The sequence below is a fragment of the Trachinotus anak genome, unplaced genomic scaffold, assembly GCF_046630095.1.
Source record: "Trachinotus anak isolate AG129_WGS33_773 ecotype Australia unplaced genomic scaffold, CSIRO_AGI_Tana_v1 ptg000026l, whole genome shotgun sequence".
Classification (NCBI taxonomy): domain Eukaryota; kingdom Metazoa; phylum Chordata; class Actinopteri; order Carangiformes; family Carangidae; genus Trachinotus; species Trachinotus anak.
In genome coordinates, this window is record NW_027273877.1 from 2,468,810 (window position 1) to 2,483,913 (window position 15,104).

Consider the following 15,104-nt stretch of genomic DNA (forward strand, 5'->3'; position numbering starts at 1 on the left):
ATGGGAAAAGGGACAGGGAGAATATTAACAAGAGGAAAGGACAGGAAATGATAGCTTAGGAAAAGAAAAGAGAAAAAGGATGGGAAAGGAAATAATAGGAGACATTATAGGGAAAATGAAATGAAAGTAGTGTAAAAAAAGAGGAAAGGAAAGAGCAGGAAATAAAGGAAAGGAAAGGAAAAGAAAAGCCAGCCTTCTGCATTATTTCTGTAAATCCATGCATGTGTTGTTATGCGAGCGTCAGTCACTGTGTGTGTGTGTGTGTGTGTGTGTGGGGCAGTAGGAGTGTGGCAGCCCTGAGTGTGGCTGTAGATTAATGGGGGCCATTATCTCAATGCCCAAAACACTCAGTGATGAAGAGTCACTGCCTGGCGACAGGCCTCGGCCAATCAATTTGCAGCGCAGCGGTCAACTGCCCGGGTCAGAGCCCACATACGGCTGGTGTTTGTGCTGCTGTTGTGGCGCTGGTGGTGGTGGTGGGGGGGCTAGCTGGCAAATTGCCACGGCATTATGGTGAAATTGGAAACCGGAGAGTATCTTTCTGCCTGGTTCATATGGTTTTGCAGCAAGCATGGACGAACTCCTCGTGTCATTTCTCTCTGAACACAATACAATATATATACTCATCGATTCTGGAAGGTACATTCAAGGTTCAAGGTCATCTTTACTGTCCCACAGGGGGCATTTGTTATGCAGGCAGAATAAAAAAGGACAACATCAATAGTAAATCACAAATCTAGTGCAGAGAAATGGAAATTTACAGTACAATTACTCAAGTGTGCAAATGTGCCAGGGCAGTGCAAGGAATACAACCTTCAATAGCACTTGGGTTGAAACTATACACGGGAGCCCTGAAATGACGGCCTGAGGGCAACAGCTCACACTCCCTCTGGATCGGATGGTTCAACACAGCGTGAGGCCTCCTGAGGACCTGCTTGTTATAAATGATCAAAAGCTTAGCGTGACTTCTCCCTGAGATCTTACTGGCCGTGTCATCAAGACTTCCAACTGGACAAAATATTCTTTAGTTTTTGAGAAGTATAGATGGAGGAAACACTCATCATCCTTCCACAACCTGCTGTAAAACCTCATTCTTCATTCAGGTCCTGGTCTTAGTTTGTCTGAAGAGACTTGCTGCTGTCTCCACATCAGTATCAAATGCTGTGGTCTTTTCCATTTATCTCATCTTACCTTCATCTGTGCAGCCAAATCGTGATTATCAAATCTTAGATAAAAACCATGCAGCTCATCAGCCAGGTGTGTATGTGAATTAAAACCCTCCAAAGCGACTCCCCCCTCAGTCTGTGATACGATCATAGTCTTCCTCCTGTTCTGGGCTGTCTTTAAGCTGTTCCTGCTGAGCTCTGCCTCAGTCTTGTGCCTCAGATTATCCTCCTTTATTTCAGCCATCAATTCACTTCAGTACTTTCTTTCAAGGACAGTTCTGAGGTAGTTGTACTCTCGTATTTTGATTTCATGCTTCTTTTTGATTCTCGTGCACCACGTTTGACTGGCAAATCTTTTACTTTTTAAAAAGCATTGTGTTGAACATCATAAGACCGCCACCATGCTTTAATTATATATCCCAAAGTAATTATGTTTACATTCTTTCCTTCACTTTGCGTTACAGAGCGATGATGGGAAGGTTTCCTGTGTCTCGCTAATGAATAGGAGAGTACGCCGTGCAATTATTAACTGCAAAGTAATGATGTTTACGTTCTGTGACTCACATTGTGATGGAGAGCGAGGCTCTTGGCGAGCAGAGGGTTTGTCTGTGTTTACTGTCTGGTGTGACTGGAAATGCTCAAATTACTCTTCAACTTGCTTGATGTTGTCTTCACTGACAACAAAATGGGAACTTGTTGCAAGCAGACCAGGCTCTACCTGATCTGTAAACAGCAGAGGAGGTGCACAGAAGCTCTGGTGTAGCTCTAATTGCTAATTGAGGGGGCTCTGTTGTCAATTCAGTAAATCCAGCTTCACTCCATTTGAATAAATAGCTGCTATGCTAGCTAGCATATTGACCATAATTAAAACAATACAATCATAATAGTCCAATAATGAAGCCGATCCTCTCACACCCTGAAAGATTCCAGTCTGCAGTCTGCTTGAGCCAGCAGCTTGTTAGCTTAGCTTAGCACAAAGGCTGGAAGCAAGCCTGGCTCTGTATGTTTTCAGCAAATAGCACACAGTGAGAACATGGTCTTGGTCCATACATTCCATGGCCTTTGGTATACTGTAAAGACCTTTATTTTGTGCCCCCTCTGTTCTTTTTTATAATGTCCCTCCCTTCCTTTCTCCTGTCCTCTATCGTAACAACACCCTTTTCAAAGCTAACTGAAGATGGAGGGAAAATTATTCTCCCCTGTGTGAGAAAATTGTATGTCTTTCTCCTGGGGAAAAGGTTCCCCATCATTACCTTGAGAGCGGAAAGATCACTCAGAGAAGAGGGCCCCGTGTTATTTATTCAGCTCACTCGCCCAAACACACACCGACATGTCCTCGAACACGCGCATGATGCAAAAATCAGAGCACACACGAGAATGCAAAGACACATTAACAGTTGCGGACACACCACTGAGACTGTATGCCTTTTTTTTTTTTTTTTTTTGGCCTTGAAAAATACCTCCGGGCTATGTGACGGAGGAGCTGTGAGGAGGATCCAAGAAGCTGACAGAACACAGAAGAACCAAGCTACCTGGTCGTAATGCTGCGAGCGTTTTAGCTCCACGAGCTGGGGTTGTGTGGTCTGGAAACACACACTAACAGTATGTATCAGTCAGTGGTAGTGGAATCCAATTAAGTCAATTGTAATAAATATTAGGGAATTCTTAAGTGTAAAAATCTGAAACAAATAACACCACTGGATATAGACTGTGATGGTAACATTACATGTGTAATTAAAGTGATGTGCCACTTATTAAAATGTTACTTATCAAAATGTAAGAATGAATGGAAAGGACAGGTCTTTCTCATGCTAACAGGCACATGGTAAAAACCCTATTGATTCCACTCACTAAGTCACTCAATAAAAACAAATTATCTATCAATCAATCAAGAATGAATAGCAGTTAATGCTGTGGGTTGAGGACAGTGGCGAATCACCCCTCTTTCTTGCTCTTCCTCACTTACAAAACCGCTAAGAAACTGACACTTCCCCTCTTGTCGCCACAGGTGAAATCGAATCCAATTATGGCAATAAGTACCTGCTTAAGTAGCCTGTTCCTCAAGCTCTTGGAAATCATCCATCATGGGGGGAATAAAGGGTTAAGCCCTCCCACACTAAACCCCAACCTCAAGAAACCAACTCATCACTGCCTCAGCTGGATGAAACGAGAGAATATATTGTCTTTAACGATGGCCAATACGAATCAATTCCGGCAGTCCCACTGAAAAAGGAAGGCTTCAGAAACAGGACATTATCTGAGGAATGGTTGTGGAAGATGACGTTTATGCTACATTAGTGTGTCGTCACTCTATATGTTACGTGTTAACAGCTGCTGAGGCCTTACGGCTGAATATTTGGCCTGGATTTGAAATGATAATCTTGGCTGTCCCCTGATGAGGAGCAGCCATTTCAAAGATTGGTTTTCTTTTCTAGTCTTATTCACGCAAATGCAATGAAACACCCTCCAGTGTCCCATCATGACCTCACAATTATATCAAAATCTTTGATGACAAGTGAAATAAAATCTGGCACAGTTGTGTCTCAGCCACATATGTGTCCCTGACTGCATCAGTCCTCTGATTTCCTGCACCACATGCAGGACAACTCGTGCAGTTTTAGCAGCGCAGTTGTGACAACTACAGTAACACAACCACCTCCCTCCCTCACTTTATCCAGATTCAATCGCTGCTCTCTCTCTCTCCATCATCGGAGATCAAATGAACACTACAGTTGCTTTATATGAGACAGACAGAACTATGGCTAATTTCTGTGTAATCCTGTGTGTAATTGTGTCATTTTCTCTCACTTCAACTGCCATCCTCACAGGGGACAGACTCTTTGCTGCATTTAAACTGATACTGAATGGCTTTGCTCAAGACGCATGAAATGGCTAAATGTGAACGGCATATAAGTGAAGCTGAATCTTGGCCAGCGGCCAGAACTGCTTCAATACGTCTGGAGCTTTGTGATAACCATTAATGTTTTATTGAAATACCGTACGTAGCCATTCTGATTGAGTTTGTAATTGCTCACATTGGGCTAAATTTTCTGCAGGAAAGCAACGCAGATCCTCTGTCCATGCACACGCAACATTTGGCTTGACCAGTGAGATGACTGACTGCAGATTTAAGCATGCATTTATTTGAGGCATAGAAGCAGAAAAAGTCTCTATGCTTGACTTAAACCTCAATCGGTCGGACCACACATATTAGCAAAGTGAGAGAATTGGACAGCAACAAAAAAAAAGAAATCAGCACCAGCAGTAAATCAGACTTTTGTCAGATCATTTTTTTATGCTACTGCTTCCAGAGCTGATGGGGGATGCTGTATCACAGCATATGTCTGCCTGCACAGCGTGTAACAGCAGCCTAGCACCCTACTGCCATCCTGCAGTTATAATTCAGAGGAATTAAATCTTAACAGGCAGTTACACTATCAAGCAGTCTGGCTGCACTGCTTTAATTTGCAAACAAAACACAAATGTTCTTTGGGTAAGCAAAAGTACACACAATATTTCAAGCCGTACTGCTGTTCCAACGGTTCAGAGCGCAGACTTTGTTTGAGTAGCAAAGAATGGTCTTTAATTTGTTGATTTCTTGTGCCGCCACTCGTTTCCTGAAAGAATAATTTGTGTTGATGCGCTTCTACGACCGAGTTCGAGGCAAACTAGGCTTGTCTGCTGCTCAACAACGTCAGCGGCCTATCATGTTACTTTGAAGGGTCGTGAAAATGATCAGCGTGTCAAGCAGTGAGGATAATTAGGATCAACAGGGGCAAAAATGGGAGTTATTTATTCTCAAACGTCAGCACCAAGAGCCACAGAAGCCATTACATGCTTTTAAATATGCAGCTGCTGTTCTCTGATTCTTAATGATTGCTCTGAGTTTGCAGCAAATGTTCTGCATAATTTAAATGTTGACGCAATGCCACCAAGCCAGGACAGCAACAATGGAGACCCGAAGCTGAAGGGTCACACAGATCAGAACCCTGACCCTATTTATGAGAGCAGTTCAAAACTATTCTAAAAGCTGTTTAAATAAGAATTTGGAAATGCGCAATAAAATGATGTAACTGCAGAAATTTGAGCTTGTTTGACACATGCAGTGCACCACCAGGTCTTCTGACCCGACTGCACCACGGCCACTCACCTTGGCGATTTGGACACACCAGTTGAGCAGCAGCTGCGAGCCGATGTTGTCCTTGTGCTCGTGCACGTAGTCGAGGAGGCAGCCGTGGGGCATGAGCTGCGTGACCAGCTGGATGGTGGGGCTCAGGCAGACGCCCAGCAGACGCACCAGGTGGGGGTGCTCCATGCTGGCCATGATCAGGGCCTCCTGGGTGAGAGGGGGGAGAAGGACAAAAGAGGGACTAAGGGGACCGTTGCAATCCAGGGCTGGAAATACAGGCTTACCCTACAGTTCTTCTTCTGTTTACACCAAACTCAACTCAACTTTCAATTTTAGAATATTATTCAAATGAAGGGACATTAATGCTTGAAGACGCATATGTTTGGGGTCATGTTTGCTTAGGTTTCCGTGGCCTGCTCACGGAGATGGTTGCCACCTACACAGTCCAATTTGGCTTTGGTCAGATCCACTGCTTTTGCTCAAATTTTTATGCCTCCAAAAGGACAGAGAAGCTGGCACTGGGCAGTACACTGAAACTAAAGGCTTTAAATATTCCCAGTCACGCTTGGTATTTTGGCCTGTGACCCCTTAAAATAAAGAGTTTTCCACTCGTGTGACCCCCTATCACAAACTGTGGCCTCAGTGTGGACATGAGTTATGAGCACTTCAGCAAAAACAACTTCCTTTTGGGTTTATGTTTACAGAGGCTTGGAGAGGTGAAAGTATCCCTCCTATTTAAGAAGGCACAAAGGCATATTAGATCCTGTTTTTACAGTAGAATTCAGTGTCTGTCCATGCATCTATTATCCATGGATAATACTGCACTGTATTCCAAAGACTTCCAAGTGGAGGTGGAGTTAGATGCATAAATTAAGACTTGTGGGATGATGACTGTATCTGCATGCACAGCATCTGTCCGCTGAGTATTCTTGCTGTGAGAGGAAAATCCTGCAGAAACCGTCTTCAAAGCTGCACAAAGCAGCCTTTTTCATCTATATTTTAACACATTGATACGAGGTTCTTAAATGTTGCACCAACACAATCAGAACTGTGAGTCAGCCGCTCTCATAATTCCTGCCATTGTCTAATGCAAAGTCGTGATGTGTCTTATTTCATGAGGCTCTTTTCAGTTTTCTGTCTTTGATTGATTCGGTGTGTAAATGCGGTCTCTGGCTCTCCTCTCATCTCTCTCTGCAGCAGATGGACATAGAGGTTGGAACAGTTGGGACTCAATGTTGGGTAATTGTTATTGCGGAGCCGCAAGCAGAAGGATGTGCGCCGGTGATGAAGTGTTATGATGGCGAGGGCTGATACTCGTGCATTACGGCAGAGCAGGAGCTGCTCTCAGAGTCAATGCTTAAAAACACTCACTTCAGTCGCTGGCCTCATTGCCTATTGCCTCTTAACGCTCTCTCTCTCTCATTCGCACACTCTCACATGCAGACACACTCTCTTGGCAGCTCTCTAAAACACTCACGCTCACACACTCAAGGACACACACGCTCTCCCTCGCTGTCTCTGCATACAGCAAATGGTCGAAGAGGTGTATATCCAGGCTTGCCCCCGGGGCAGCTGATAGATAGATGAGGTGCCTTTTTAAATTTAGATGCTAAAGAATGAGCTTAGAGGGAGAGTGGTGGTGGTGCGGGTGTGAGTAGATTAATTCTAAACAGGAGGGGGGCCATAGGCCATGCAGGGGCTTTTGGCACCATCAGTGTCCTGACCATCAGTGTCCTGACAGAGGCTCACAGCCCAAAGTAGTGCCACTACATCTCCACTTCATAAAACCACCTGCCCCCCCCCTCTCCATGTTATACAACTCCAGCCACACCGGGTGCACCTCACACCTCAGGAGCAAGAGAGGAGGAAAAAAAGGGGGAGGAATGAGGACATCTGTGTGTGTAACAGAAAGAAGGAGAGTGCACTTTTCTTCTCACTCTGTGATCCCAAAAGACCCGGGAGTCGTAAACTATGTCGGGCTAAATTCTTGCTCTTGCTTTCTACTCCGGGGGCAAATGTTACAAGGACTTGTGTGTGTGTGCATGACTGTGCGCACACGAAAGTGTGTGTGTGTGTGTGTGTGTGTGTGTGTGTGTGTTTTGGTTTCTCTCTCATCTCCCTGAGCGGTGACCTCCATTACTGCCGCCTGACCCTCCCTCCTCATCTAGCTCACTTGCTCTCTTTCCCTCACACACACACACACACACACACACACACACACACACACACACACACACACACACACTGGGTGATAGACTTGCAGAGCCCTGCAGAACTGGTGCATGTTCCTTTATGTGTGTGTGTGTGTGTGTACGTGTGTGTATGTATCAAAACATATTAAATTAGTGTATTATTAGGCCTTTGCATTTCGCATATCGCTTACTCACATATTTGCTAACACAAGCAAATCAGCCTGCGTCTCTCACATGCAAGGCCACCACCATCCAGGGAGCCTTTTGTTGTCAAGTGTGTTATGTTTGGTTGTGTGTGTGTGTGTGTGCATGTGTGTGTGGATTTTCAGAGTGTGTTTAGAGCTGGCACTCTAGTGGCTAGTATCCCAGTGGCGAGGCGTGAGCCTGCCTTTAGATTGCTGTTTAACAAGCCGGCAGACAGAGCATATTGGCTCTGGATGGACAGAGACCCCCGCTGGGAGAAACAGGGGGAGAGGAGGAGAGGGAAGGGAGGAGACGGGGGAGGTAGAGGGATGACACAGGCGCAGGAGAGGAGAAATTGGGCAGAAAGGGAAGAAGGAGATGAAATCTGAGCCATGTTGCCACACTTCTGTCTTATTCTTACACCTAGATCATTATTAAAGAGTAAACCAGTGTCCTGTCAACAGTTTTACAGATTTCTCTTTTATAATGAGGAAGGAGCTTTGGGCCTGGTGGGAGGTTGTGCTTACACTGGCCACTGGAGCTTGTTATCACTTCCTGCATGCTTTTCACAATAAACACATCCAATATGAAGACCTGCTTTATTGTGAAAAACTGCAGGAAGCTGGCAATTCTAACAAGGTTAGCTAACATAAAGGTAACTCAATAAAGGTAAATGAAAATTAGACTTCCTGGGACATTTTCTTGGGAAGTTTAAGACTGAATGGATTCTTTTTACATCTCTGATACATAAGTTCACAACTAATCATCATTTTTATTATTAATTAATCTAATGACTATTTTTTCCAGTTTTTTATTCATCTAGAAAATGTCAGGAAAAACTGAAAAATACCCAATCCAAACCTCCTAAAGCACCCAGTAGAGCTCCAGTTTGCTTGTTTTCTCCAAGAAATATTCTAAAACCCTAGATAATCAGCTTCTGAGTTGGAACCAGTGAATTCTGGGCATTTCTGCTTGAGAAATGACCCTAACAACTGTTCCATCAACCAAATAGTTGGTGAATTTCCAGTCCGTCAACTAAAACTGTCAAAGGAGGAGAGGAGAGGGAACTGATGTTAAATTATAGGAACAACAATGAAAAAAAAGGGGCCATGCTCAGGTGAGGTGGTAAGTTAAATGAAGATTTTAACAGGTTAAACGGCTGACATGCAAAAATAAAATGAAGATAAACTGCTCTCCCTCTGCAAAAACCTTGAACCCTTACCCTGTGAAAAAAGTGGAGAGTGAAAGAAGAAGAAAGGAGAAAGGTAACAAAGATAAGGTGGGAACTCCCCAGCTTACTCCCATGCTCCTCTTCTTCTCCCCTCTATCACTCCAGGATTCCAATAAAGCCATATCTCATAAACAAGTACTGTTTTTTTAATAGCGTCTCGTTCAATACATGCCTGGCTGTACAGCGGAGCGGAGTTCACTTTATTACTGGCTCTGACTGAGGTGGTACTCTCATAAGAATTTACCGCCGAATGCACAATCCCACAAAGTGACAGGCTGGGCCATCTCTGTGACAAGGCTAAGGCTTTACAGCTCAGACACACAAACCTGAAGACATACACACACACAGACCAAAACAGACACAAATTGTTACGATATAAATACTCACGTCCATGAACTCCACATTGGCTTTTGGACCGGTGGCCTCGTTGAGGATTTTAATAGCCACAGGGATCTTCACTGTCTCACCTTCTGGGACCCAGATGCCCTGAAATATACAAGCAATCACCATAAACGCACTGCACTAAGTCTCAATAAACATCAGGATTTTGAAGGGTGCTGCATGTGTTTAATGGCGTCTACTGTCTGCTAACCTTCCTCTGCAGGTCTCATTCACCTAGACCAGTTTTCAGAGACCTGAGCGTGCGCTCTCACAATCTGCTTCACAATATAAAAGATGATTAATGACTCATAGCGCCTAACCTGTTCTCAGGTGAGTCTGAATACCTTCAATGAAGTCATGGGAAAAGAGAATTAAAATGAGGAAATATTCCAGTCTTATTTCTTCTGTGGGGCCTAAATGGGGCGGCTGTGGCTCAGGAGTTAGAGCAGGTCATCCATTAATCGTTGGTGGATTCCTGGCTCCTCCATGTGTGCATATTGAAGTGTCCTTGGGCAAGATACTGAACCCCAAACTGCCCCTGATGTATCATTAGTGTGTGAGTGTATGTGTGTGCTATATATGTTGAAAAAGTGGCTTGTAATGTAAAGCGGAAACAACAGAAAAATCCATTTACCATTTAAATTCAACCACATGCTACAAGCAAGAAGCTGTGGATCGTATCATGGCTGTAAATTGATGGTAGATTATGTATGCAGATGAACTGTAATAAAACATAGCTCTACAATGGAAAAACAAGCCCATCAGTACTGGTATTGACAGGAATTTAGAGCTGGTGGTAGAGAACGCAATATTTATTCAGTGGGTTTGCAGAGTTTTGCGATGATATGAATAATTTTGCCAAGGGCAGTGAATCTGGCAAACAAACAGCAGTTTCAGTTCCAGGTCCTTGAGCCGCCCTAGGCTTATGTCTGTCAGGAAACACTGCTACAAAGGGAAATATTTATTCTTATTGTTTAGGTTGTCAAGCAGGGTTGTTCTACCAAAAACTTTGTGCTTGAGTATCTTCTCTGCCATTTAGCGGATCCACTGATGTTTGATTGATATAATCTGGAGGCTGCACATTTGAGTGAGGATTGCGAATTATGTACACACACACACACACACACACACACACACACACATAAACAGGCTCTTATATATGCAAACACACACACTGACCTTGTAGACGGTTCCAAAAGCTCCTGAACCCAGAATCTTGACCCTCTTCAGCTCCGTCTCCTTCAGGATCCGCAGCTGAGCCTGGTTAGGGGCCGTTCCACTGGGGGTCAGGGGCTCCACCAGCTGACAACACACACACACACACACACAACACACCTATTCAGAATATTTCCCCCCCTTCACCATTTCTTTATTATAGATACTTGCACCAAAACATGAGAAGCATTCCTCGCAGCTACTGCTTTTATTGTGAAACTACTAAAAAGCCTGAAGCATGCCTTTCTTTCACAAGTCTAAATATTTCCAACCTCTTGCACTTGGCACCCTGAATGGTAAAAACACTTAAGAGGTGTCGGTAGAGTGCAGCACGGTGAGAGCGCTGCGTTTAAAAAAATAAGTAAAAAAGCTATTTGTGGGGAGAAGATTGCAAGTTAACACCAGGCTTTTTGCTTTTTGTAGCAAATAAATAAGAAGCCAAGCCAAGCACACAGACTGTCCGGTTCTGACAGACATGATTCTGCAAAACACACACACACACACACATTTATGACAGACAAATAATTCAGGGGTGTGAACGTGAAGTTCACAGCGTGTCCACAACTAAACAAATCACAGTCTGGTGTCAGCTGCTATCACAGCCGACAAAGAGTAGCAGCTCACCAGCTGTGCACATACAAAACAATTCCAATCCAAGGTTATGACAAGCCTCCTCCACGCTGCCCGGCTGCCAGGAACAGCTGACACTGTACAGCGTCCCAGCAGCTGGCCGGCCACCCGCCTCGCCGCGAGCCGCTCAACAAAAGCCTCGGCTACTAAATATAAAGAGCAGGAGCTGGCACCTGTAACCGAGCTGTGGAAAAGATCGGAGCCAGAGGGAAGGAAGAGCCAAACACACACACACACACAAGCACACACATATCGTACCTAAACTTAATCAGACAGTATATAGTGCATATCTCACCACAAAAACACATGCATGTATAGATTTATGCTCAAAACATCATCAAATATGCACAGACACACACACAGAGACACACACACATACCTCACACAATTCAATACCTCCGATCGATACATGTCTTAATGAGCCTATCAGCCTATCGGGTCCTTCATTCGCTGTGGTTTATCAGTGGCATAATCACCCAGCTCAACCACGGCCATCAAACAATATAATGAGACCATATATCAGTCGGTCAGCCATACAAGCACTTACTCAATGTGATATAAAACCATCAGCACAATAGGGCCGGCGTGCGCGCCGGCGGGACGGTCCTGCAGAATGGATGACATTGCCCGCAGCACGGCAATGACATGTGGTTTAATGGCTATTGTTATGGCTGGGCCTGAGGGCGCGGTGTAAGCCCGCTGAGATATCACTGCAGGAAGTGAGTTAGCAGACGGAGCGGGGGGGGGGGGGGGGGGGGGGCTGAGGAATAAATACCAGGGGATGTGAGTGAGATGACAGAAGTAGCACTGAGTGATTGGGTGACAGTGAAGAGTGGAAACCTCCATCTTCCCTGCTCATTTGGTCCAGTGTGACCCAAAATCATGTTTCCAAATTAGAACTCCATTACATTTGGACAAACTATGTGCTGAAGAAGACCATGTGATATGATCAAAAGCTACTAAATGGACCCTGAGATGAAATTGATCCAGTATCTTTCCTGCTTTGAGAAGAATAAGTCGTAAAGGCAGAATATTAGACTGCTTTATTTCTCTTTTCCCAGAGTGTTAAAGGCTTAAGCAAACTGAATCATTTGGCAAATTACATGTTTGAGAAAAGCAGCAGTGGCAGTCAATATTCAAGACATTTATTTGACAATAATTGTGCCAAAAATAACAAGGATTCTGTCTTGGTATCAGTTTAGAAAAAAAAAAACATTCTTTATGAACGATTTGCAAGTTACCACTCCTCATTAATGGCTAATTGACAGAGGATTAGTGCATTAGTATTAAGCCATTAGCTGTCAGGCATATTAATTCAGTGCACATACACAAGCAATAAACAACAACTTCTTGTTATTATTACTATTATTGTCCAATATCTTGCTGTTATAAAGTTGTCTGTTTATTACAAACTTATACATAGATTCCTGTATCCTGCATGCTCTGGATATTTTCAGGCACTGTTTATTTTTCCATATGTTCTGCTTATGTTTTGCTTTATGCCTGATATGTGACTTGATGGCGTTACATCCTTATATTTTTGGGATTTGACACATTCATTTTATATTTTATATTCTTAGACTGCATGCACACCATCATCCTGTGACATTAAAACTGTCAGCTGTGTCCAGTGAGGTGGGTTTAGTGATACTTTAGGGCAAGGTGATCCAGCTTGAGCCGGGTTAAGTGGTAGAGGTACAGCAAATGGACTATTAAATTACACAGAAATGCTGGCTGACTTTCTTATCGTCGACAGGAAGGACACGGTTTGGTCGCATCCATCAACTCAGCCTGGTGTTTGGGCAAAGAGCATTATTTGCATCAGTGTGTTTGTGCATACACTGCATGAATAACATGAAAACAAGTGGCACTGTGGGTGGAGAGAAATGGAGTGATTCGGAAAGAGAGAGCAGAGATGAGGCGCAGGGAGGTGGTGACAGAGCAGTAATAAGAGCAGATGGTAACAGGCTGTAGTTGTTATTGTTTCATTAGGATAAAGCTGGACTGGACTGATGAGGGGAAGTGGGGAGGGGAGAGAGGAGGAGAGGAAAGGAGAGGAGAGGGGAGGTCTATTAAATGAGATATGCAGACCCATGGCCTACAAAATTCTCTTGAGCTAGCTCGGACTCACACACACACTCTTCACGACACTTTATTTACCAGCTAATAATGCACCGTGCCTTTGCCAAATGAGCTTCACTGGTGGCACGGTGGAGAGGATTCAGATGCTTCATTGGACAAATAGGCACTATGTTCAAGCCTTGGGCTAGAATACATTCACAGAATTATTGTGTATTGAATAAGTAAACAGTGTCCTCAAACATAAACTTGTTCTGCGAACCCTCGGGTATGTGCTTTAATGTTCACATTACCCACATAAAATGCTGCATTTGTTGTGCTGTGTAATTGAAATCAGGTGGAACCAGACTCCATGCCTACCAGCAGTCACAGTGTGGGGAACCAGTACTGGTATCTCTAAGTTATTCTACTTTCATTCTACTCTACCCACATCTGATTAGCTCTTGATTGAGAGCTAATCTATGCTAACTATGCAGCACTGAGGCTCTGCAGGACTTCTAGGAAGGAGCATCACTGTTTTATACAATAGGATAGATAGATAAGCCATAGCCAAATGATCTAAACCAATTTATTTTGAGATAAAACCACAAGTGAGAGCAGCAAAAATGCCTATAATGACTCCTCATTGCACAGGAAAACAAAGTTAAACCATGAAGTTGGTATGTAAAAAAAATAAATAGACAATTAAAGCAATAATTTCACAGTTTTAATCAGACTGATTCCTTACTTGCCTGACTTCTTTTTGGCAATGCAGCTGATCATAACTGATAAAACCAATATCCAAACCCACAAAAATAAGATCCAAGATGTAAAAGTAGATGTATGTATCCTTTAAAGATAAGATATCCTGATGTATTTGGGGTCAACAGGACAGATTCAACTATGCACTTTGCTTCCTCATCCGGTGGGACATTGTTTAGGGGCAAGAGATGAAATATGAAATGAGATCAAATATAATTTGAACAAACTGACAGATCTTCAAGAGTATTTCCCAATGAGAGCCCAGATAAAATAAATCTGAACCAACTATGCAGATGAGTCAATGAAGTTCCATGATCACTGAACATATTTTGTAAAAGTGTTTTCTTTATGACTGAACCTCTACATCAAACAGAAAACTTAAACGTTTCACATCCTCTGTGATATTCAAGATGCCATATTTGGTGTCTTTTGAATCACTGGCATCTTAACTTGAATATAACTTGAGGTTCAGTTTGTTTGAACAGTGCCTTGCTGCATTACATTCATTTGTAAAGATGTCTCGTGCCTCTGTTCAGTCAGCTTGCCCTGGGGTAAACAATGGGAGCTGTCCAGCTCCCCCCGACGCTGAAATCCTCATAAGAGAGCGGAGGACAGCATGAAAGCAGTATGAGAGCTATCCACAGCCTGTGGTGCTGAAACACTCACACGGCGCATGTCTGTACAAGGCAGCTTGAAGAAGACCTTGGGGCAGGGGGAGGAACAGGGGGCGATTCCAAGCGCATTAGTCCTGCTTCATTGGACTGGGGTCAAAGTTCAAGGCCTGGGGTCGTGCTGCAACAGTGAGGGGACTCTGCTGTTTGTGCTGTCTCTCCCTGCGAAAATCAATTTGTTTTCAGGGGCTTCTTCAAAAGGCACCACAGTGTGAGACAGGCTTTTTTTATATTAGCCTCTATATTTCTCTCAAGGTGAGAGAGAGAGAGGGGGGGGGACGACAAAAAAACAGGAGGAGAGAGTTAAAAAGATAGAGGAATAAAGCGCCTGCTCGCAAGGGAGGCAGATAAATAGAGATACAGACATGAAAAAGGAGAATAAAAGAGAAAAAGGAAGTGAAGATGCAAGAAAAGATATAAACAGAGAATAGTAAAACAATAAAGAAATGAAACAGCAGTGTGTTTTGCAAGTCAACACAGTGCAAC

The 15,104-nt window shown here is 43.7% G+C and overlaps 1 protein-coding gene across 4 annotated transcripts in view; it reads right to left on the reverse strand.

Moving 5' to 3' along the window:
• LOC139609708 (receptor tyrosine-protein kinase erbB-4-like) overlaps nucleotides 1-15,104 on the reverse strand; it is a 218,413-nt gene that overhangs the window by 26,039 nt on the left and 177,270 nt on the right. For 3 of the 4 annotated variants that reach the window (XM_071464588.1, XM_071464586.1, XM_071464589.1), the window contains exons 18-20: nucleotides 10,462-10,584; nucleotides 9,289-9,387; nucleotides 5,317-5,502 (exon numbers count right to left, since the gene is read on the reverse strand). In XM_071464588.1, coding sequence (XP_071320689.1) covers nucleotides 5,317-5,502; nucleotides 9,289-9,387; nucleotides 10,462-10,584 — 408 coding nt within the window. The remainder of the gene's footprint in view (nucleotides 1-5,316; nucleotides 5,503-9,288; nucleotides 9,388-10,461; nucleotides 10,585-15,104) is intronic. The other variant, XM_071464587.1, reaches the window with a different exon arrangement.